This window comes from Saimiri boliviensis, chromosome 21 (genome assembly GCF_048565385.1).
Source record: "Saimiri boliviensis isolate mSaiBol1 chromosome 21, mSaiBol1.pri, whole genome shotgun sequence".
NCBI lineage: Eukaryota > Metazoa > Chordata > Mammalia > Primates > Cebidae > Saimiri > Saimiri boliviensis.
In genome coordinates this window covers 8728983-8751280 of record NC_133469.1, presented here as the reverse complement: position 1 = coordinate 8751280, position 22298 = coordinate 8728983, and the positions used below count along the sequence as shown (strand labels likewise).

Below are 22298 nucleotides of genomic sequence, written 5' to 3'. Positions count from 1 at the left end.
AGAAAAATGGGAGAAAAATTTGAAAGTATTAGTTTAGAGACTTGGAGCTAGGAAAGAATGCAGATTCAGTCCAAACTATAGGCAAATGATAACAACTCAAAAACAACAGTCAGTCCAGAATCCAATAACAGGTGTACTAGAATTTTCTTCTAAAACACAAATTTTTCTCCCTCCAGTCCCCCTTTTCTACAAGATAAATCATAGTAAGACCAACAGATTTGCAAAATAAGTTTTAGTCTTATTATTATAATTGGCCTGATTATTTGCATAAAGTACAGTAAGAATAGTGACTGGCCATACAGGATCTTTTAAAGTTGGCTTTGCCAGAACTTTTTCATAAGGAATCTCAGTTTATTGTGGCACTGTTCACAATAGCAAAGACTTGGAACCAACCCAAATGCCCATCAATGATAGACTGGATAAAGAAAATGAAATGTGGCACATATACACCATGGAATACTATGCACCCATAAAAAGGATGAGTTCATTTCCTTTTCAGGGACATGGATGAAACTGGAAACCACCATCATTCTCAGCAAACTGCTACAAGAATAGAAAAACCAAACACCACATGTTCTCACTCACAAGTTGGTGTTGAACAATGAGAACACATGGACACAGGGAGGGGAACATCACACACCAGGGCCTGAGCAGTGGGGTGCTAGGGGAGGAATAGCAGAGGGTGGGGGGACTGGGGAAGGATAGCATTAGGAGAAATACCTAATGTAGATGACAGGGAAATGGATGCAGCAAACCACCACCATGGCACATGTATACCTATGTAGCAAACCTGCATGATCTGCACATGTATCCCAGAACTTAAAGTATAATAAATTTTTTAAAAAAAGGAATCTTGCTGGGCGCGGTGGCTCAAGCCTGTAATCCCAGCACTTTGGGAGGCTGAGGCGGGTGGATCACGAGGTCAAGAGATCGAGACCATCCTGGTCAACATGGTGAAACCCCGTCTCTACTAAAGATACAAAAAAATTAGCTGGGCATGGTGGCACGTGCCTGTAATCCCAGCTACTCAGGAGGCTGAGGCAGGAGAATTGCTTGAACCCAGGAGGCAGAGGTTGCGGTGAGCCGAGACCATGCCATTGCACTCCAGCCTGGGTAACAAGAGCGAAACTCCGTCTCAAAAAAAAAAAAAGGAATCTCAGGCTGGGCGCGGTGGCTCAAGCCTGTAATCCCAGCACTTTGGGAGGCCGAGGCGGGTGGATCACGAGCTCAAGAGATCGAGACCATCCTGGTCAACATGGTGGAACCCCGTCTCTACTAAAAATACAAAAATTAGCTGGGCATGGTGGCGCGTGCCTGTAATCCCAGCTACTCAGGAGGCTGAGGCAGGAAAACTGCTTGAATCCAGGAGGCGGAGGTTGCAGTAAGCCAAGATAGCACCCCTGCACTCCAGCCTGGGCAACAGAGTGAGATTCCATCTCAAATAATAATTATAATAATTTTAGTGCTGTGTCAGTTCAGTCCATGTGATTAACTCTTGTTCTGCTTGATGCTAGGTTGTCAATCTTCATGAATCCATCAGTGTTTGTGTGTTTGTTTTTTTTTTTTTTTTTTTGAGACGGAGTTTCACTCTTGTTACCCAGGCTGGAGTGTGTAATGGCACGATCTCGGCTCACCGCAACCTCCGCCTCCTGGGTTCAGGCAATTCTCCTGCCTCAGCCTCCTGAGTAGCTGGGATTACAGGCACGAGCCACCATGCCCAGCTAATTTTTTGTATTTTTAGTAGAGATGGGGTTTCACCATGTTGACCAGGATGGTCTCGATCTCTCGACCTCGTGATCCACCCGCCTCGGCCTCCCAAAGTGCTGGGATTACAGGCTTGAGCCACCGCGCCCGGCTGTGTGTGTTTTTATTAGAGTCCTGGAAAGTTTTTTTTACTTAGTCCAATGGTATGATCTCCAAAGTTACCAGAAACCTGTATTCAAAAGTACTTGTCAGGGTACTTTACATGACTTTCCTTGAGGGAGAAGCAAGTCTTGAACTGTAGCTAATTACAAGCTGCTTTTTAAAAAGAATCAAAATAAAACAATATTTGACTGTGGGTGACAGATGACTTGGAATAATGATAGTTAAAGATGCAACTGACAAGGAAATTTGTTTTTTTGTGTGACATACAACAATTTAACATAATACTTATGACTTATAACATAGCAAGATATAGCAGAATTTTAGGAATTTCATAACATTTTGGAACACATTAATAACACCTTTATTCAAATAGAACTCAAAGAAAGTTGCCAGGTGCGTTGGTTCACGCCTGTCATCCCAGCATTTCAGGAGGCCGAGGCAGGCAGAGCACCTGAGGTCAGGAGCTCGAGGCCAGCCTGACCAACATGGAGAAACATCGTCTCTACTAAAAATGCAAAAAATAAGCCAGGCATGGTGGCACATACCTGTAATCCCAGCTACTTAGGAGGCTGAGGCAGGAGAATCACTTGAACCCAGGAGGCAGAGGTTGCAGTAAGCAGATATGACACCATTGTACTCCAACCTGGAAAATTAAACATTATTTCTTATTTGACCATGCTTTCTGTATAATGTTTACATACCAAATAAAACTAATGTGCATGCCTGTAATCCCAGCTACTCAGGAGGCTGAGGAAGGAGCATCGCTTGAACCCAGAAGGTAGAGGTCGTGGTGAGCCAAGATCACGCCATTGCACTCCAGCCCGAACAACAAGAGCAAAACTCCATCTCAAAAAAAAAAAAATTCCTTTCAAATATCTTATGATCATATTTTAGCTGAGACAAACAGCTGATATCCATGGCTTTGAGCTTTTTTTTTTTTAACCAAAGGTACTTTCCCAATTGACTCACCAAAACCAATAAGCCTTAACCAAAATTACAGACTTAACAAGGACACATAGGCATCTTCAAAGAGGCACACAGCAGTCCTTACAACACCCAGAACCACCGCAAAGACAGTTAAAAGAAACCAAAGCTGTCCATGGAAGGGGGAAGGATTAATAACAAATGAGTACCCCAGAAAGTCAAAAGTCGGCTGGGTGCGGTGGCTCACACCTGTAATCCCAGCACTTTGGGAGGTGAAGGCAAGCAGATCATGAGGTCAGGAGTTCGAGACCAGCCTGGTCAACATGGTGAAACTCCGTCTCTACTAAAAATACAAGAAAAAAAAAAATTAGCTGGGCATAGTTGCGCATGCCTGTAATCCCAGCTACTCTGGAGGCTGAGGCAGGACAACTGCTTAAATCCAGGAGACAGAGGTTGCAGTGAGCCAAGATCATGCCACTGCACTCCGGCCTGGTGACAGAACAAGACTCCATCTTGGGGGGGCGGGGGGGGAAAGTCAAAAGTCACACAAATATCAAACCAAAAGGGACTGGTTCCTCTATTGAGAATTGAACTCAGGCCATGGTAGTGAAACTACAGAATTTTAAGTAGTTTCCAAGATGGAGCAGTCTTCATTGTGAATCCTGCAAGGATCCAAAGCAAGCGGTTTGAGCATACAAAGGATTTTAACTTGTTATAAGTCAGATTTTTGCTTTTTAATTTTGTGAAGAGGGTTTTTAAGGCTAGCCACAACATTATTATGTCTTTCCTTCAACTTTCCCACAAATACAAATAAGGCATTTGTTTAAAATAAGAGACCTCTAAAATATATATATATTTTTAAATTTAGGGATCTAATTTAAAGGATTCATCTTTTGGCTATTGACAATCAGAATTTCCAATGATGTATTTATTCTGGTAGCAACTCAATCCAGTAAGCTTCTTCATGGAAAGCTCAAAAGGCAATTTCCCAGATTTAGAGAGGACACAAAAGAGGAAGATCCAATGATGCCCCCAAAATTAATTCACTTCCAGGAATACGCAAAGATAGCAAAAGACTTGCTGCCAGACAGTTAAGGATGGTGTTTATATATACAGTGCCTCCAGTAACCCACAGATTTGTACGGGGCTGCCAGTCACAGACTCATTAACCTGTGACACAGGGTAGTCCCTGCTGGCACTGGACTTTCTGAGGACTGACCACGAAACAAGGATTGAGACAACAATAGCCCTTTATCGATGGGACTGAGGAGAGTGAAAATCACCTGGTGACCATTTAACAGGCCCCAGAGACAAAAACTCCTTATCTGAGAAATTTAGGAGGGAGCAAAGACCACCTGGCAGCCATTAAACAGGCATCAGAGGCAAAACTCCTTATCTGGGGAAAATCAGAGGTGTCTAGACTTCCCTGTTATCTAAAGCAAGCATCTGGTTCCAGATTTCTTTTCCCCAAAAAAATTTGTAACTAGAATTTCTATACATCTCTGGAATGCCGTGCAGAAACTCATTGTGCAACTCTTGCTGACATTAAGGCAACAAAATTACTACAAATGTAATCGTTTATCTACATGGCTAATATGGTCCAAATTACTGTTATGCCCCCACTTTAAGGTCTACAAATATCCCTAAGTAAAAATCCACCCAGCACGCTCAGTCCTCTCAATGAGGCACCCCACTGCACTCTTCTATAGCGTTCTTGCTAATGAACTTACAAACTTTTGTTGTCCATCTCCCACCCCCCAACCCCCATCCCACCCCCGCAAATGGAGTTTCACTCTTGTTGCCCAGGCTGGAGTGCAATGGCACAATCTCAGCTCACTGCAACCTTTGCTTCCCAGGTTCAAACGATTCTCCTGCCTCAGCCTCCCAAGTAGCTAGGATTATAGTCTCCCGCCACCATGCCCAGCTAATTTTTTTTTTTTTTTTTTTTGTATTTTTAGTAGAGATGGGGTTTCATCATGTTGGCCAAGCTGGTCTTGAACTCCTGACCTCAGGTGATCCACCCGCCTCAGACTCCCAAACTGCTGGGATTACAGGTGTGAGCCACTGTGCCTAGCAAACTTCTTTTTTTTTTTTTTTCTTTTTTCGAGACAGAGTCTTGCTCTGTCTCAGTTCACTGCACCCTCCACCTCCCAAGTTCAAGCGATTCTCCTGCCTCAGCCTCCTGAGTAGCTGGGACCACAGGCAAGTGCCACCACACCTGTCTAATTTTTATATTTCAGTAGAGATAGGGTTTCTCCATGTTGGCCAGGCTGGTCTCAAACTCCTGACCTCAGGTGATCCACCCACCTTGGCCTCCCAAAGTGCTGGGGATTACTCGCAAGAGCCACGATGCCCAGCCAAACTTTCCTTTTTCAAACCTATACTGTTGTCAGTAAATTTTTTTTTTGAGATGGAGTTTCACTTTTGTTACCCAGGCTGGAGTGCAATAGCGTGATCTTGGCTCACCGCAACCTCCGCCTCCTGGGTTCAGGCAATTCTCCTGCCTCAGCCTCCTGAGTAGCTGAGATTACAGGCACGCATCACCATGCCCAGCTACTTTTTTGTATTTTTAGTAGAGACAGGGTTTCACCATGTTGACCAGGATGGTCTCGATCTTTTGACCTCCTGATCCACCCGCCTCGGCCTCCCAAAGTGCTGGGATTACAGGCTTGAGCCACCGCGCCCGGCCTGACAGTAAACTTTTTACCAACCCAAAAGTTGACCACTTCCTAATGCAAGGGCTCTGGCAGCTCACCTGGCAGGGACTTCTTAAGACAAACTGAGAGCTTAACACATTCCAAACAAAAACTGTGCTGCTTAAAATCTTACCTGTCTTGGGTTCCCAACCATTTTCAGAGTGACCACAGGATGTGACCTGCCAATCACTACCTCTGAATAGCAGAGACCAAGAGAGTGTTCCTGAGGTAGGTGGCAGGACTCGACTCCAGCGGTGGAGCTTGGACAGTTGACCAGGTTGAGGACTAAAACAGGGTTGGGGCAAAAGCAGGTTTCAATCAGATATGCCCGCCACTGTGCCATGTCAGCTTACCATTGCCATGGTAACACCCAGGAGTTACCACCCCTTTCCATGGCAATGACCCCATGATTACTACTCCTTCTCTAGAAATTTCTGCATAAACCACCCTTTAATCTTCATGCAATCAAAAGTGGGTATAAATGTGACTGCAAAACTGCCCTAAGCTGTTACTCTCCGCCTACGGAGTAGCCCTGCTCTGCAGGAGCAATCACAGAGCTGTAATGCCACCTGTTCAATAAAGCTGTTTTCTTCTACCTCCGGCTTGTCTTTGAATTCTTTCCTGGGCGAAGCCAAGAACCCTCCCTGGCTAAGCTCCACTTTGGGGTTTGCCTGCCCTGCATCACTCCCACTTGGTCACAACTCAAGCTTTCAAGGAGGGAGAATCTCAACCAGTTTTTATTTCAGGGACCCACAGCAAAGTATGTCTAACTAGATGCATCTGATCAGAGCTGCAAAACTGACTAGCCTGCAGTTTTGCAGGGCCAGCTCGAACCCTGGGCTTGAGGGGTTTTAGGTCTGTATTCTACCCTAAGACATCCCTCTTTATGAGAGAATAACACAGAAAGACAAGGATGAAGGATAACTATTTCTGTGGAAAAAGCGATCAAACAATATGAATACATTTCTCTCATTAAGACTTTGAAGAGGAGCTGGGCACGGTGGCTCGTGCCTGTAATCCCAGCACTTCAGGAGGCCAAGGTGGGCGGGTCACCTGAGGTCTGGAGTTTGAGACCAGCCTGACCAACATGCAGAAACCCTGTCTCTACTAAAAATACTAAAAAATGAGCCAGGCATGGTGGTACCTGCCTTTAATCCAAGCTACTTGGGAGGCTGAGGCAGAATTGCTTGAACCTGGGAGGAGGAGGTTGCAGTGAGCCAAGATCACGCCATTACACTCCAGTCTGGGCAACAAGAGTAAAACTCCATCTTAAAAAAAAAAAAAAAAAAAAGACTTAGAAAAGGAAAACAAGATAAACAGTGATTTTTACCATTGGTTTGACAAGATTCCACAGAGAGGCCAGGAGCCTAGCTGCTAAAACTTTCTTACCCTTCTGTCAGCTTGTCGGATCCTGGGTTCCCTTGACAGAGGCTCCCAGTAGAGTGACTTTAGTTATCCTACTGACTACTTCAAAACTGTAGGAGCCTAGAGAAAACCGTCTGCACTTGGAGAGTTCATAGAAAATCAACTGAAAAAAGCCAGATTAATAAGACAAAAGGTATACAGATTTATTCACACACACAGTGAGAACCAGAGTGATGACCCCAACCTCCCAATGAGATTCAGAAGCTTATATACCATCTTGAGATTTCAGAAAGAACGGGGGCTCAAAGCATGGCCATAAACAGGTTATGGTGGAAAATCAGGTTACAGCAGCAAGACTGGTTACAGGAGGGAGAGGAGAGGAGGCCTGGCTAGCAAAGGTGGTCTTGTTCTATAGATGAAACCCCACAGGTAGCAGCCCTCGGAGAGAATAGATGGTGAATGTTCCCTTCAGGCCTTTAAAGGTGTTAGACTCTGTTACTCTTCCTACATCAGGCAAGGCCTGGCCACATCAATATAGATTTCTCGCCACAGATGCAAATCTCCCCGACAAAAGACAGCGTTTTAGTTATTCTATTTCCAGTCCTTCTGAGTAACTGTCTTCAGCCATGTCAAGAAGATATATTTTAAAGTGATATATTTTGGTTTCCTTCAAGATCAAAAAGGTTAAGTCCAAGGCTGTCCAATGAGGGAGCCAGGGCACAATCATGTTGCCTTCAGATGAGTTTTTTCCCAGCAGCGTAACCCTGAGACAGGCCAGACTGGACCCCAGACACACATTCCCCACCACAGCATGCCTCAACCACCATAAACACACACCACACACACACACACCACAGACACACCCTACCTTAAACACCAGACACACACACACACACACAACCACTACAAACACACGCATGCCACACCTAACACTACACAGACACCCCCCTCAAATAGCACCCAAATATACCTCTCAAACACCACATACACCCCCCACACACACCTCACACACACAAACCTCAAATATTATATACCCCTCAAACACCACACACCCCTCAAACACCACACCCCTCAAACGCCACACACGCCTCTCAAACGCCACACACACCTCAAACACCACACACCCCTCAAACACCACACCCCTCAAACACCACACACGCCTCTCAAACGCCACACACACCTCAAACACCACACCCCTCAAACGCCACACACACCTCAAACACCACACCCCTCAAACGCCACACACCCCTCAAACGCCACACACCCCTCAAACGCCACACACCTCTCAAACACCACACACACCTCAAACACCACACCCCTCAAACACCACACCCCTCAAACACCACACCCCTCAAACACCACACCCCTCAAACACCACACCCCTCAAACGCCACACACCCCTCAAACACCACACCCCTCAAACGCCACACACCCCTCAAACACCACACCCCTCAAACGCCACACACCCCTCAAACACCACACACCTCTCAAACGCCACACACACCTCAAACACCACACCCCTCAAACACCACACCCCTCAAACGCCAAACACGCCTCTCAAACGCCACACCCGCCCCTCAAACGCCACACCCCCCTCAAACGCCACATATACACCCCTCAAACGCCACACACCCCCCTCAAACGCCACACCCCCCTCAAACGCCACACACGCCCCTAAACGCCACACGCGCCCCTCAAACGCCACACACGCCCCTCAAACGCCACACCCCCTTCAAACGCCACACACGGCCCTCAAACGCCACACACACCCCTCAAACCGCCACACGACCCCCTCAAACGCCACACACCCCTCAAACGCCACACACACACGCACACAAGCCCCCGCACCCACACCGCAGCTCACATGCACACAGACACACCTATGCAGGAGAAAGGACGTCAAAGCTTTTGCTAGTCGGGGGACCCGCACGGTTTTCCTTGCGCTTTGCTCATTCACCGGGTGGCCATTTCTGTCCACGCTCAGGTCTCTCAAAGGGGGGCCCCCGAGTCTCCCAGGACCGCAGGTCTGGGGTGCGCTGCTCCTCCTCTGGAGAAGATCCGGACCGAGAGGCCGCCGGACACTGCGCAGCGCCGAGCCCAGCGCAGCCCGACGCCTCGGCCGGAGCCGACGGCGCAGAAGCGCCCGGAACCCGCTCAAGCACGCTGCAAGACCGCCTCAGGCGTAGACCGCGGACTCGAGCGCGCACGCGCGGCCACGCCCCTCGCCCCGGGCCGCCCCCGGCCCCGCCTCGCGAGAACCGCGGGTCACGTGGCGGGGCCGAGGCGGAAGCGCCGCAGTCCCGGACCCGGCCCCCGGGCTCGGAGCTGCGCTGGACCCGGCCCCCGGGCTCGGAGCTGCGCTGGACCCGGCCCCCGGGCTCGGAGCTGCGCTGGACCCGGCCCCCGGGCTCGGAGCTGCGCTGGACCCGGCCCGGACTCAGCTGCTCGGCGTCAGGTGACTCATGCCCCGACCCTCAGCCCGGACCACTGGCAGAAGACGATCGAATCTCCTCTCGAGAATCTGGAGGTGTCCCGGTCCCGGAGGACGGTCTTGGGGAGTTACGTCCCAGCCCACGGTCCCCTGGCACTGTCCGGCCCCGGTCCTCCGGAACTTGAGGAAGCGGCCATCAGGGTCGGGGAGTACTGGGGTCTGAGGCCCCAGGGGAGGGCAGTGCCTGGATCTGGGGTCTCAGAAAGAGCCTGCTGGAGCCAAGGGGCCCTCCCTCTCTTGGGACAGACCCTTCGGTCCCATGTTCATGGGGGCACCGCGGACCCTCCTCCTGGCCCTGGCTGCTGGCCTAGCCGCCGCCCGCCCGCCCAACATCGTGCTGATCTTTGCTGACGACCTCGGCTATGGGGATTTGGGCTGCTATGGGCACCCCAGCTCTACCACCCCCAACCTGGACCAGCTGGCAGCAGGGGGGCTGCGGTTCACGGACTTCTACGTGCCTGTATCTCTGTGCACACCCTCTCGGTAAGGAGGGGGCTGTGCCCCTTCCCCGCCCCTCCATCCCGTTCCTCCCAGATGTGCAATGGATTGCAGGAGGGAGGGAAAAACGTTTCTCTCTCTCTCTCTCTCTCTCTCTCTCTCTCTCTCTCTCTCCCTCTCCCTCTCCCCCTCTCCCCCTCTCCCCCTCTCCCCCTTTCCCCCTCTCTCGTCTCTCTGGGGAAGGCCACATTTCTGTCTAACTTGTCCTGCAGGGCCGCCCTCCTGACCGGCCGGCTTCCGGTTCGGATGGGCATGTACCCTGGAGTCCTGGTTCCCAGCTCCCGGGGGGGTCTGCCCCTGGAGGAGGTGACCCTGGCCGAGGTCCTGGCTGCCCAAGGCTACCTCACAGGAATGGCTGGCAAGTGGCACCTTGGGGTGGGGCCTGAGGGGGCTTTCCTGCCCCCGCATCAGGGCTTCCATCGATTTCTAGGCATTCCATACTCCCACGACCAGGTAGGAATCCCCAGGACCCTCAGCTACCCACCCACCTCCCAAAGTCCCCAGCCCTTCATGCTCCCTCCGCCGCATCTGCCAGCCTAGTCCTCACTGGAGGTGCCCCCCCCCCCTTAGGGCCCCTGCCAGAACCTGACCTGCTTCCCTCCGGATACACCCTGTGATGGCGGCTGTGACCAGGGCCTGGTCCCCATCCCACTGTTGGCCAACCTGTCAGTAGAGGCACAGCCCCCCTGGCTGCCTGGACTAGAGGCCCGATACATTGCATTCGCCCATGACCTCATGGCTGACGCCCAGCGCCAGGATCGCCCCTTCTTCCTGTACTACGCCTCTCACGTAAGTGATCTTGGCCCCATGCCCCGGCTGCCCATGACCCCTACCCAGTGCTAACTCCAGTCTTTGCCCCCAGCATACCCACTACCCTCAGTTCAGTGGGCAGAGCTTTGCAGAGCGTTCAGGCCGAGGGCCATTTGGGGACTCACTGATGGAGCTGGATGCAGCTGTGGGGGCCCTGATGACAGCCATAGGGGACCTGGGACTGCTTGAAGAGACGCTGGTCATCTTCACGGCAGACAACGGGTATGCCAGCAGGGTGGTGGAGTGCTCCCACCTGTCACAGGCCAGGACCCCGGGTGCCTTGCAGTTCGAGAACATAGTGGGTAAGGTGGTGTCGGGAGATACTGGCCACATTGCTGGGACCGACAGTGCGTCAGGAGACACAAGTGCACAGAGAACTGGTTTTGGTAGGCCTGGGAGGCCCCAGGTTCATGCTGGGCACTTCCGGGCAAGTTTTGTGACTTAGAGATGTGGGGCCACTAGTCACCTTCGGTGGCTCAGAGGCTGTGGCTCCATGGCTCATGATCTCCTCCTGTGTCCAGACCTGAGACGATGCGAATGTCCCGAGGCGGCTGCTCTGGCCTCCTGAGGTGCGGAAAGGGGACGACCTACGAGGGGGGTGTCCGAGAGCCTGCCTTGGCCTTCTGGCCAGGTCACATCACTCCTGGTCAGTCCACAGGCCTTCTCCTTGGGAACCATGGCCCTACCATCCTAACCTTGATGGTGAACTGAGTGACCCAACAGCCTCCTGCCCCCAGGCGTGACCCACGAGCTGTCCAGCTCCCTGGACCTGCTGCCTACCCTGGCAGCCCTGGCTGGGGCCCCACTGCCCAATGTCACCTTGGATGGCTTTGACCTCAGCGACCTGCTGCTGGGCACAGGCAAGGTAAGACCAGTGACCCCTGATCCCAGCTCCTCGGCCCCTGTCCTGGGGTGAGTGTGGGCAGTGCCTGAGAGTCCGTGCCTCAGTACCTCCTGCATTAAGTGGCATCCAAGTGGTGGCACGTTTCAGGTTCTTGGGTGGGTGAGAAGTGGTCCACATCCAGGGCCTCACACCAGGTCTTGCAGCTCCGGGTATGTGTGATGCTCGGGGCCTGTCCCACCGCATGACCCCTGACTCTGTCCCCAGAGCCCTCGGCAGTCTCTCTTCTTCTACCCGTCCTACCCAGATGAGGTCCATGGGGTTTTTGCCGTGCGGAATGGAAAATACAAAGCTCATTTCTTCACCCAGGGTAAATCCCTCCCCATGGATCCCTTCCCCTGACCTGCAGACCCCTCTAAGGAGCCCCAGATCCCTGGCCCCTTCTCTCGCTCTTGCCTGTGCTCAGAATTGGCCCCCTCCCCAGGCTCTGCTCACAGTGAGACCACTCCAGACCCTGCCTGCCATGCCTCCAGCTCTCTGACAGCTCATGAGCCCCCGCTGCTCTACGACTTGTCTGAGGACCCTGGTGAAAACTACAACCTGCTGGGGGGTGTGGCCAAGGCCACCCCAGAGGTGCTGCAGGCCATGAAGCAGCTTCAGCTGCTCAAGGCCCAGTTAGATGCTTCTGTGACCTTCGGCCCCAGCCAGGTGGCCCGGGGTGAGGACCCCAACCTGCAAATCTGCTGCCAGCCCAGCTGTACTCCCCACCCAGCCTGCTGCCACTGCCCAGATCCCCATCGCTGAGGGCCCCTGGTCCCCATCCCACTGTTGGCCAACCTATCAGTGGAGGCACAGCCCCCCTGGCTGCCTGGACTAGAGGCCGGATACATTGCATTCGCCCATGTGATGGCTCATGACTGTGAGCCTGTGGGGGAGGTGCAGGTGTCTGGAGGTGTTTGTACCTGATAATGTAATAACAGCAATTGAGACTTGCAGGTGTGACAGTTCATCTAATCCTGTGGTAATGCTGTGATATCGGTGCTGTTCCCCTGTGGCACAAATGAGGAAACTGAGGTCCAGAGAGGTTCAAGACTTATCCAAGTCCAGCTAGATCGCTCAGCGAGAAAGAAGTTGGGCTGGGATTTGAACCCTGGTGTCATGGCTCTAGAAGCTGCCCTGGCACTTTGGCGATCTGCATGGGTCATTGTACACATGCACACATCAGCCATGAAAACATGGGTACATCTGTTCACGGGAGCAGCGCCACGTGCCTGTAAGTGCCAGGAATAGGGTGGGGAGGGTGTGAGGGTGCAGTGGCCAAAAGACTCAGAAGATGCAAAGTGCCTGAGAGAGAGACAGGATTTTCCCCAAGAAGAAGCGTTCTTAGAGGCGCACACACTAGACCTCCTTGGTTCTTACCAGAAACCTGTCTGAAGCCAGGTGATGAGTTGCACACTCCAGGTGGGGATAAGGGGCCCAGAGTCCCTAGGAAGGCAGAGCAGCAGCCCCTGAGACAGCCCTGCTTAGCCCCCCACCGTCCTAGGGCTCTGCATTTCACCTGTGCTCACCTCTGTCTCCTGCCTTCACCTTTTGACCCACAAGGAATGATTCTCCACCCAGCAGATAAAGTGATCTCTTAAAAACATCTGTTGGCCAGATGTGGTGGCTCATGCTTGTAATCCTAGCACTCTGGGAGGCTGAGGCAGGCGGATCACCTGAGGTCAGGAGTTTAAGACCAGCCTGACCAACACAGAGAAACCCTGTCTCTACTAAAAATACAAAATTAGCTGGGTATGGTGGTGCATGCCTGTAATCCCAGCTATTCAGGAGACTAAGGCAAAGAATCGCTTGAACCCAGGAGGCAGAGGTTGTGGTGAGCCAAGTTCGTGCCATTGCACTCAAGCCTGGACAACAAGAGTGAAACTCTGTCTCAAAAAAAAAAAAAAAAGGCCGGGCGCGGTGGCTCAAGCCTGTAATCCCAGCACTTTGGGAGGCTGAGGCGGGTGGATCACGAGGTCAAGAGATCGAGACCATCCTGGTCAACATGGTGAAACCCCGTCTCTACTAAAAATACAAAAAAATTAGCTGGGCGTGGTGGCACGTGCCTGTAATCCCAGCTACTCAGGAGGCTGAGGCAGGAGAATTGCTTGAACCCAGGAGGCGGAGGTTGCGGTGAGCCGGGATCGCGCCATTGCACTCCAGCCTGGGTAACAAGAGCGAAACTCCGTCTCAAAAAAAAAAAAAAAAAAAACACCATCTGTTAGGCTGGACATGGTGGCTCACTCCTGTAATCCCAGTCCTTTGTGGGGCTGAGGTGAAAGGATTGCCTGAAACCAAGAATTCAGACCAGCCTGGGCAACATAGTGAGACCCCAGCTCTAAAATAATTTTTTGTTTTTTGAGACAGAGTCTCACTCTATTGCCCAAGCTGGAGTACAATGTCGTGCTGTTGGCTCACTGCAACCTCTGCCTCCTGGATTCCAGCAATTGTCTTGCCTCATTCTCCTGAGTAGCTGGGACTACAGGTGCATGCCACCACACCCAGCTAATTTTTTTTTATTTAGTAGATACAGGATTTTACCATGTTGGCCAGGCTGGTCTTGAACTCCTGACCTCAGGAGATCCATCTACCTCAGCTTCCCAAAGTGCTGGGATTACAGGCGTGAGCCACCATACCCAGCCAACAATATCTGTTTAATTAGCCAGGCGTGGTGGCAGTTGTCCTGGAAATTTGGGAGGCTGAGAGGGGAGGATCACTTCAGCCCAGTAGGTCGAGGCTATAGTGAGCTATAAATCGTATCATTGTACTCCAGCCTTGGAGACAGAGTGAGACCCTGCCTGTAAATAAATAAATAAAACATGAGGTTGGGTTTGAGCATCTATTCCTGCTGAAAATTCCACAGGCTTCTCATACTCAAAATCCAAACTCCTTACAGTGATCCAGTTTGCCCTTGAGGCCTCCACCCCTGCCCCTGTCCCCCCCGACCCCAGTCTTAGTGGGCTGGCCTGGCTGTTCCCTCCAACAGCAATGCTCTGCCTCCATTGTTGGCCTTCTCTGCAGGGAGGGACCATCTGAGTACCTGCCTGTGTCTGCATGGCATAGCACACTGACGCCAGGCCTATGTGCATGCCCAGATGGCCAGTCACACAGCAGGTGCTCCCTCAGTGTTGGCCAACTGAGAGGAGCACCATCCAGTGTCCAGACACCGCCCCATGGCAAACGCCATTTGTTGCCTACTAAACGGTCACCTCCTTCCCTATGGGTGCCCACATTTTTCAGTGCTGGGCAAAGGCCCCTTGATCTTGAAGTTGTAGCCTCTTTATGTCCCAGGAGGGCAGTGACCAGCCTGACCCAGTCAATCCAGTGATTGGTTCAGGAGTAGCCTGCGACCAGGAGTCCTGGTAGTGAAAGACTGGGGCAGCCCTGGGGGTGAGGACCTTGCCGAAGCAGCCACAGGCCCTGACTGGACACTGGGCAGCTACTAAACCAACGTCTCCAGCTGCCTACCTGGAGAGCTCCAAGTGCAAGAAAATAAACCCTGCCTGTTGAAGCCACTGATAGTGAGGGTTCTTTTTTTTCCAACCAAAAGCCTTGCTGGAATGTGGCCTGTGAATGGTTTGTGTGGCGGTCTCATGTACCTGTGTGAGCCTGTGGTGTCAGACTGTGCTGGGGACCCTTCGTGCAACTGTTCCATCACTTTTCATCTGTTTTGGGGGCTGCATTGACCACACCCCAAATCTGCTGTCTTGGAGTCACACCCATAGAGTGGTGGTTTCCTTGGGGTGCCCAGCAGTCCCTGATGCTGGCACAAGGAGGGTCCTCATGCACTTGTGGTCCGAGTGGTGGCATTGACCCCAGAAGCCACTGTGATTCACAGTGAGGGCAGAGAGGAACTGAACTGGGTGTATGATCCCATTATCACATGGAAAGACCAAACTCCCTAGCAAGAACTAAATGAATACTAACACCCAAACACAGTTGTCAGAGACCTCCTCCAGCTCTGCTACTCCACTTCCTCTCACTTGGGTAGTGTGCATTGTGCATAACTGGGTTAATCCAATCAGTGTTTATGCACCAGCACCATGCAATGCTGGGTCATGGCGTTCTCCAAGGATACCCACCCTGCACTCGCCGTGCTTACAGTCTAGCAAAGGAGATGACCTTAATCCCAGGATGTCAGATGCACCTGAGATTTCAGTGTGATAGAAGTCACTACCTCTGGTAGGATAGGGTGTGTGAATTGCCTGACCAGGGACACCAGAAAACCTGAGGGTACTATAAATATTCCAGATCTTGAGAGGGCATTACATGATGCATGCATACGAATCAAGCAATCAAGCCACACACGTAAAATGTGCATACTTTATGATGTCATTGTGTATTTTCTTTCTTTCTTTCTTTCTTTTTTTTTTTGAGACAGAGATGGAGTCTCACTCCGTCACCCAGGCTGGATGCAGTGACGCAATCTCAGCTCACTGCAACCTTCACTTCCTGGGTTCAAGCAACTCTCCTGCCTCAGCCTCCGAGTTCTGGGATTACAGGCACTCACCACCATGCCTGGCTAATTTTTTGTATTTTTAATAGAGACGGGGTTTCATCACGTTGGCCAGGCTGGTCTCAAACTCCTGACCTCGTGATTCACCCACCTTGGCCTCCCAAAGTGCTGGGATTATAGGTGTGAGACACTGCGTTTGGCCTATGTATTTTCTATTTCAATAACAATCTAACCATGATAAATGCTACAAAGGAAGGGTACCTGGTCTTATAAGCGCATAACCTAGAGGTGGGGGTGGAAAGATAAATGAACCAGTCAGAGATGCCTCCCATTGCCCGAGCTCTGAGGAGGGGTGTTCAAATGCACTCTGCACCCAACATTGGAAAGAGAAGCCGATTTTTCCACTCCCCTGTTCCTCTTTTGGTTTTGCTCTGATTTGTTTGTGTGCAGAAATGCTTGTTTTTTTAAATCATTTAGCTGTTTTAGCTGGATGCACCCTCCTCACACAGGCATGTACACTTATGTGTATGCACACGTGTATGCAAACAGAAATATGCATACTCACACACATACACGCACAGGCACTCACACATGCACACAAGCTATGCATACACACATGCACAGGCACATGCACACAAGCTTGCATATGCATGCATATTTGTGCTGACATACACACTGTTACTGTGGCCCCAAAAGCCTGCCACAATGTCCCTGCACTTTCCTTACTTCACTGCTACTGTTGATTTACAAAACAGCCCCTTTCCTGTGAGCCTAAGATAATCCATTCACCAGGCTGGCAGTCATCCATTCCCACAGAGCAGCTTCCTCAGGGAGCCCAGTGTCCTCTCAAAGGGGCTAAGTGTGTTTTGGAATGGGCAGAGCAAACAAACAAGTTGATTCTGTGGCTTCCCCTCAGGTGCGTTAGGAAGGAAGAGGAGATATCCGGAGCCCAAGTGACTGTGTGAATGACAGGATGAGGAGCGGCTCCTGCAGGGAAACCCTTCTCCCCTCCCCTTTCTCCTCCCTGTGGCCCCTCCTTGCCCGTGTGCTCACCTGTCCCCCAAGTGACCAGAAGGGGGAGTCCAGGGAACGTTTCAACAGAAGAATGTTTAAATTTCCCTCTGAATATTTTTAATTATGAAAGTAATGCATACTCATTGGAGAAACTCAAGCAATGTCCGCTCATCTCAGTCCCAGGTAGCCAATGCTATCAGTTTGGGGATGGAAGGGCGGATAAATGCCACATTCATGCAAATAATGTATTTTGGCCCCAGGTGTTGATTCAACTCTAACCTCACCTCCTGCTGCACCTTGGACACTGCCTCTTAGGTGTCTGATGTGTCCTCTCCCCTTTGCAACCCTGAGCCTGGTGCAGGGGTTCAGTAGTAATGAAGGGGGGAGTGCATTTATTTATGCCCCCTCCAGCCTCCTTGGCTCCTTTGTGTGAAGAAAGAGAGCCTTCCTTGTGGATGCAGCCATGCAGCCCCACAGCCACGAGCCACGTCCAGTGGGCACTGTTACGTGGCACACAAACAGCATTGCCTTGGCAGCCCCTGGAGGAGGGAGAGCTGGGACCCTCTTCAGGAAGTTCAGGAGAAAGGGATCCAAGGGAAAGAGACCCCCAAGGGTGATAGAAGCCAACCCTCTCCCAAGCCCTGGAAGGAGGAGAGTATGGCTGGATACAGGATTCCACAGCAAGAATGAAAGCACTTCCCAGTCGTTTTGCAGATACTGTAACAATACAGAACGAGTGGTCACATTAGCCATTGGGCGTCCAGAGCCTGCCCACCTCAGGGAGGTGGGGATTCCTGGCCTCTGCTAGGTAGTGCCCACAGGAATGTCAATCAAGCTGTCTGCCCCACTCCAGGAGGTGGGTCTTGAGATGGTGAGAACCCCACCAAGGGTGGGGGATGGCAGTCAGTTCACATGTCTACAGCAGAATTGGGCTGGGCACTATTTAGTGCCCCTTGTTCTGCCATCTTTTCAACTCCGGGAGTCTTCAACATCCTCCCAATAAGTTTCCCTTTGGTTAAGTTACCCAAAGTCAGTTTCTATAGGTTGATTGCGACCCCAGAATGCTAATTGGTACAGAATGAAATTAAATACTGACACCCCACCCTCCTGATCCTAGCAAATGTATATTGGATGTGAGGAATTGGACATGTCCCTGCTGTCATCATGGAGCCAAGTCCAGGACATGGGTGCTGACACAGCTGGGTTCAGTGTAACCTGCAGAGTGTTGGGTGGAGGACTGGAGACCACTTCCTGGGGATCCACCTGTGCCTACCCTCCCACCACCTTCTGGGGTCTGTTCCCTGCTGAGGGAAGAGTCACATCTGAAAAATGTGACTTCCTGCCTTTCCTTTGCCATCCCTGACTAGACAAGGCCCTAAACACCTCCTGGTGTGAGCTGGCAAGTCCAGTCCTTTGCTGGATCACTGATCTTTGAAGCTACTACTATCATTGTTTTGAGATGCCACAGACTGCGCCTGCGTGAGATGACAAACTTAATCAGTGTTGCATGCGTTCTAGCTGCTCCACTGACCCACGTTTCTCCATCTCTCTCTCTCTCTGATTAGGCCTCTCTATTCTCTGAGACACAACAACATTAAAATTAGGTCAGTTAATAACCCTACAATGGTCTCTAAGTGTTCAAGTGAAAGGAAGAGGTACACATTTTTCATTTCAGATCAAAAACTAGAGATGGTGATGCTTAGGCATTTTGAAAGCTAAGATAGAAAGTGAGGCCTCCTGAGCCAGTTAGCCATGTTTTGAATGCAAAGGAAAAGTTGTTGAAAGAAAGTAAATGCTACTGCAGTGCACACGGGAGTTCAGAAAGCAAAGCAGCCTATTTGCTGATATGGAGAAAGTTTAGGTGGTCTGCAGAGAAGATCAAATCAGCCAAAACATTTCCTTAAGCCAAAGTCTAATCCAGAGCAAGGCCCTAATTCTCTTTGATTCTGTGAAAGCTGAGAGAGGTGAGGAAGCTGCAGAAGAAAAGCTGGAAGTAGCAGAGGTTGGTTCATTCAGTTTAAAGAAAGAAGCTATCTCCTTAAGGTAAAAGTACAAGGTGGCGCAGCAAGTGCTGTTGGAGAAACTGCAGCAAGTTCTCCAGGAGATCTAACTCAGGTAAGTGATGAGGGTGGTTACAGTAAACAATAGATTTCTTCTGCCTTTTTTTGTTGTTGAGACGGGGTCTTGCTCTTCCCAGCTGGAGTGCAGTGGCATGATCACAGCTCACTGCACTGTCAACCTCCTGAACTCAAGCTATACTCCTACCTCAGCCTCCCAAGTAGCTGGGATTACAGATGTGTGCCACCAAACCTACATAATTTTTTTTTTAGAGATGGGAGTTTCACTGTGTTCCTCAGGCTGCTCTTGAACTCCTGAACTCAAAGGATCTGCCAGCCTCGGCCTACTAAAGTGCTGAGATTACATAGTAGCATGAGCTGCTGTGCCTGGCAATTTATTTTTGCTTAATAGCATAACAGATATTTTCAGTATAATTACAAATGTTGGCAAGCAAACTTTTTTTTTTTTTGAGACAGAGTCTCCTTCTGTCACCAGGCTGGAGTGCAGTGGCACCATCTCAGCTCACTGCAACCTCTGCCTCCCGGTTTCAAGCAATTCTCCTGCCTCAGCCTCCCAGGTAGATGGGACTACAGGTGCCTGCCACCACCCCTGGCTAATTTTTTGTATTTTAGTAGACACCGGGTTTCACCACGTAGGCCAGGATGGTCTCGATCTCTTGGCCTCGTGATCCGCCTGCCTTGGCCTCCCAAAGTGCCGTGATTACAGGCTTGAGCCATCACACCCCAACAGCAAGCACACTCCTTTTTACATCTGGCCAATATTTCAATAGGTAAATATGCCTTAATCAGTTAATCCTATTGGTTAATATTCAGATTATCTTTATGCTTATGTTATTTCAAACAAGAGTGCAATAAACACTTTTCTGCAGAACGCATTTTATTTAGGATGCCATCCTCGGCCTAGATTGGTGGAAGCGGGAGGCGTCACGCAGTGCCTCCTGCTGGTGAACCAGGTGTTCTGCCAGGTCCTGGGAAGACCTAAGGTTAACAGCCACGCCGCTGCTCTCTGGGCTGTCAGCAGCTGCTACCAGGGAAGGAGCCAGGAGTGAGTCCTCAGAAAGCCCGAGGCCAGAGCCCGGGAGAGCCCAGAAGGACAGGAGGTCACCCCTAGGAAAGGGCAGCAGGTGCACCCAGGAACCCAGAGGCTCACAGAGCGGAAGTAGATGCAGGGGTTGGGGCAGGTCATGCTGTGGTTCAACAGAGACCTGCTTCGGAGCTGACCAGAGAGGGGGATCTGCTCCGGCTCTGTTTAAAAATCCTGGCCTGGGTGTGGGTGCAAGTGGATTTGCAGGTGCAGTGAGGCAGCGGCCAGAGCAGGCTGTTTGTGCACAAAGATCCAGGAGGAAACTCAGGGTGATGTGGTCCAGGCAGAGGAGGGGGAAATGGAGCCAGGGACAGATGTCAAGGTGACGGGTGAGGGTAAGGGTGACAGGAGGGAAGAGTTGGGAGTGACCAGGGCCTGCAGCTCAGTTGACTGGGAGAAAATATAAAACAGAGTATACATGAATGCAGGGGTGGGCGAGGGCTCCTGTGAGTCCGAAGTGACTGTGAGTGGCGCCCTGTGGGCAGCCACAGCAGCCCTCACAGCTCATTCTGCAGAGCAACACCCCAGTGACCAGCTGAGGAAGTGCCCCTGGAGATCAGCTGGGACTCGCCAGTGGTCTGCACAGGGGGCAGCTGCCAGGGCCCTGAGCACAGACACCCTCGAATCTGTGGGAGGGATGAAGCCAGTGAGGGAGACCCCAGGAACGACCAAGCCCGGGATGGGGCCTGGAGGGCGGCCAAGCTCAGAGGAGACCCTGAGACTGGAGAACTGCAGAGGCGGCAGACAGAGAGGTAAAGGACTCATGAGTAAGTCAACAGCCGTCCGAAGGGCCGGCTGGAGGAAAAGGTTAACCACGGGACCTGGAGACATGTTGTGGGGTGGGGCCAGGCTGGGCAGGGGCGGGGACGGTGGCGCCGGAGGGCAGGGCTTGGAGAATTCTCACCTGAGTGGAAGAGCAGAGGGAGGTGGGTGGGTGGCAACGGTTTCCAGGCTGCAGCTACAAGGAACTCAGAGCCATGGCCTGAATCCCCTAGCACAGGGGGCACAAGTTTCAAACGTACACACCCAGTGGGGCCAGCTGCCTCTTTACAGCTTTATCTTAATTAATAGGAAGGTTTTCTCATACACGTTCTGTGTTTCTGCTCTGCCACTGGTCACATCATGGATCTCTCTGGAGTCTCAGGTCTGTGCGCTGCACGGATGCTAAGTCTCTGGATCATGATGCATTTCCTCACACTGCAGCTATTTTTCTGTTTGTTGGCTCTGTAGGGATGTGTGTTTTACGGATCATGCTTTTTAATATTTATCTAGTAAGTTTGTGTAAACTTCCCTTAGCTCACTAAGGAGCCTTCACCTGTTGTCTTGCTGGTGCTGCACAAATTCTGGGCTCAGACAGAGGGACCCAGGCCATGTTGATCCCTGCCTGGGAGGTGGGCTTACCCAGGAGGGCCTAGGAGGGCATCTACAGCCATCTAAGGGCATAGTGGAAAAGTCACCTATTTTCTTCCGGCTTTCTCTGGAGAATTTTTTAAATACCAAATTTAAGATCCAAGTAGATTGTTTTTCTTTTTCTTTTTTCTGAAATGGAGTCTCCCTCTGTCACCCAAGCTGGAGTACAGTGGCACGATCTCAGCTCACTGCAACTTCCACCTCCCAGGTTCAAGGGATTCTTGTGCCTAAGCCTCCTGAGTAGCTGAGATGACAGGTGTGCATCACGACACCTGGCTAATTTTTGTATTTTTTTGTAAAGAGGGGGTTTCACCATGTTGGACAAGCTGGTCTCAAACTCCTGACTTCAGGTGATCCACCCACCTCAGCCTCCCAAAGTGCTGGGGTTACAGGCATGAACCACCGTGCCCAGCCAGATTGTTTTTCAAGGAGTTCATGCCTCCACTACACACTGACCTGAGCCATGCTAGCCCCCAGTCCGTGCATGTGGAAAGGATAACCATTGTGCAGCCTCAGCTTCCTCTGTGGCCAAGAGTATTTGGGGAGAATTCCCATGGGTGCTTCTAGATATGGCACCTCAAATGAGGCCCCAGAGCAGCACTGCAGGGACCTTCTGCACAATTTCCGGAAGCACTAAAAGGGTGAGATTCCTCTGATCCCCCCACCTCATCACTGGAATCTCTCTGTCCCACCACCATGGGCAGCCCCTGGGCGCCTGGCCCCATG

The 22298-nt window shown here is 51.2% G+C and overlaps 1 protein-coding gene and 1 long non-coding RNA gene across 7 annotated transcripts in view; one reads left to right on the top strand and one right to left on the bottom strand.

Moving 5' to 3' along the window:
* Positions 1 to 9073, bottom strand: part of LOC120361495 (uncharacterized) — a 32073-nt gene extending 23000 nt beyond the window's left edge. For 2 of the 6 annotated variants that reach the window (XR_012515376.1, XR_012515377.1), the window contains exons 1-5: positions 8732 to 9073; positions 6876 to 7014; positions 6635 to 6754; positions 5620 to 5771; positions 2412 to 2509 (exon numbers count right to left, since the gene is read on the bottom strand). This is a non-coding gene — a long non-coding RNA (uncharacterized LOC120361495). Of the gene's footprint in view, positions 1 to 2411; positions 2510 to 5619; positions 5772 to 6630; positions 6755 to 6875; positions 7015 to 8731 lie in introns of all 6 variants that reach the window. The other 4 variants (XR_012515375.1, XR_012515381.1, XR_012515380.1 and 1 more) reach the window with 3 other exon arrangements.
* Positions 9074 to 9110: 37 nt separating this feature from the next.
* On the top strand, positions 9111 to 14348 carry ARSA (arylsulfatase A). The gene is made up of 9 exons (XM_010343381.3): positions 9111 to 9306; positions 9589 to 9825; positions 10053 to 10293; positions 10411 to 10629; positions 10703 to 10872; positions 11172 to 11296; positions 11388 to 11515; positions 11759 to 11861; positions 11976 to 14348. Exons 2-9 carry the CDS (start codon positions 9602 to 9604, stop codon positions 12293 to 12295), a joined length of 1530 nt encoding a protein of 509 aa, XP_010341683.1. The 5' UTR covers positions 9111 to 9306; positions 9589 to 9601; the 3' UTR covers positions 12296 to 14348.
* Positions 14349 to 22298: the final 7950 nt, after the last annotated feature.

Bases quoted from the DNA above. Each gene is read 5' to 3' on its own strand.
- ARSA (XM_010343381.3), top strand. From the start codon at position 9,602: ATGTTCATGGGGGCACCGCGGACCCTCCTCCTGGCCCTGGCTGCTGGC. The intron at 9,826-10,052 runs GTAAGGAGGGGG...CTTGTCCTGCAG, and splicing joins TCTCTGTGCACACCCTCTCG to GGCCGCCCTCCTGACCGGCC. The intron at 10,630-10,702 runs GTAAGTGATCTT...CTTTGCCCCCAG, and splicing joins TCCTGTACTACGCCTCTCAC to CATACCCACTACCCTCAGTT.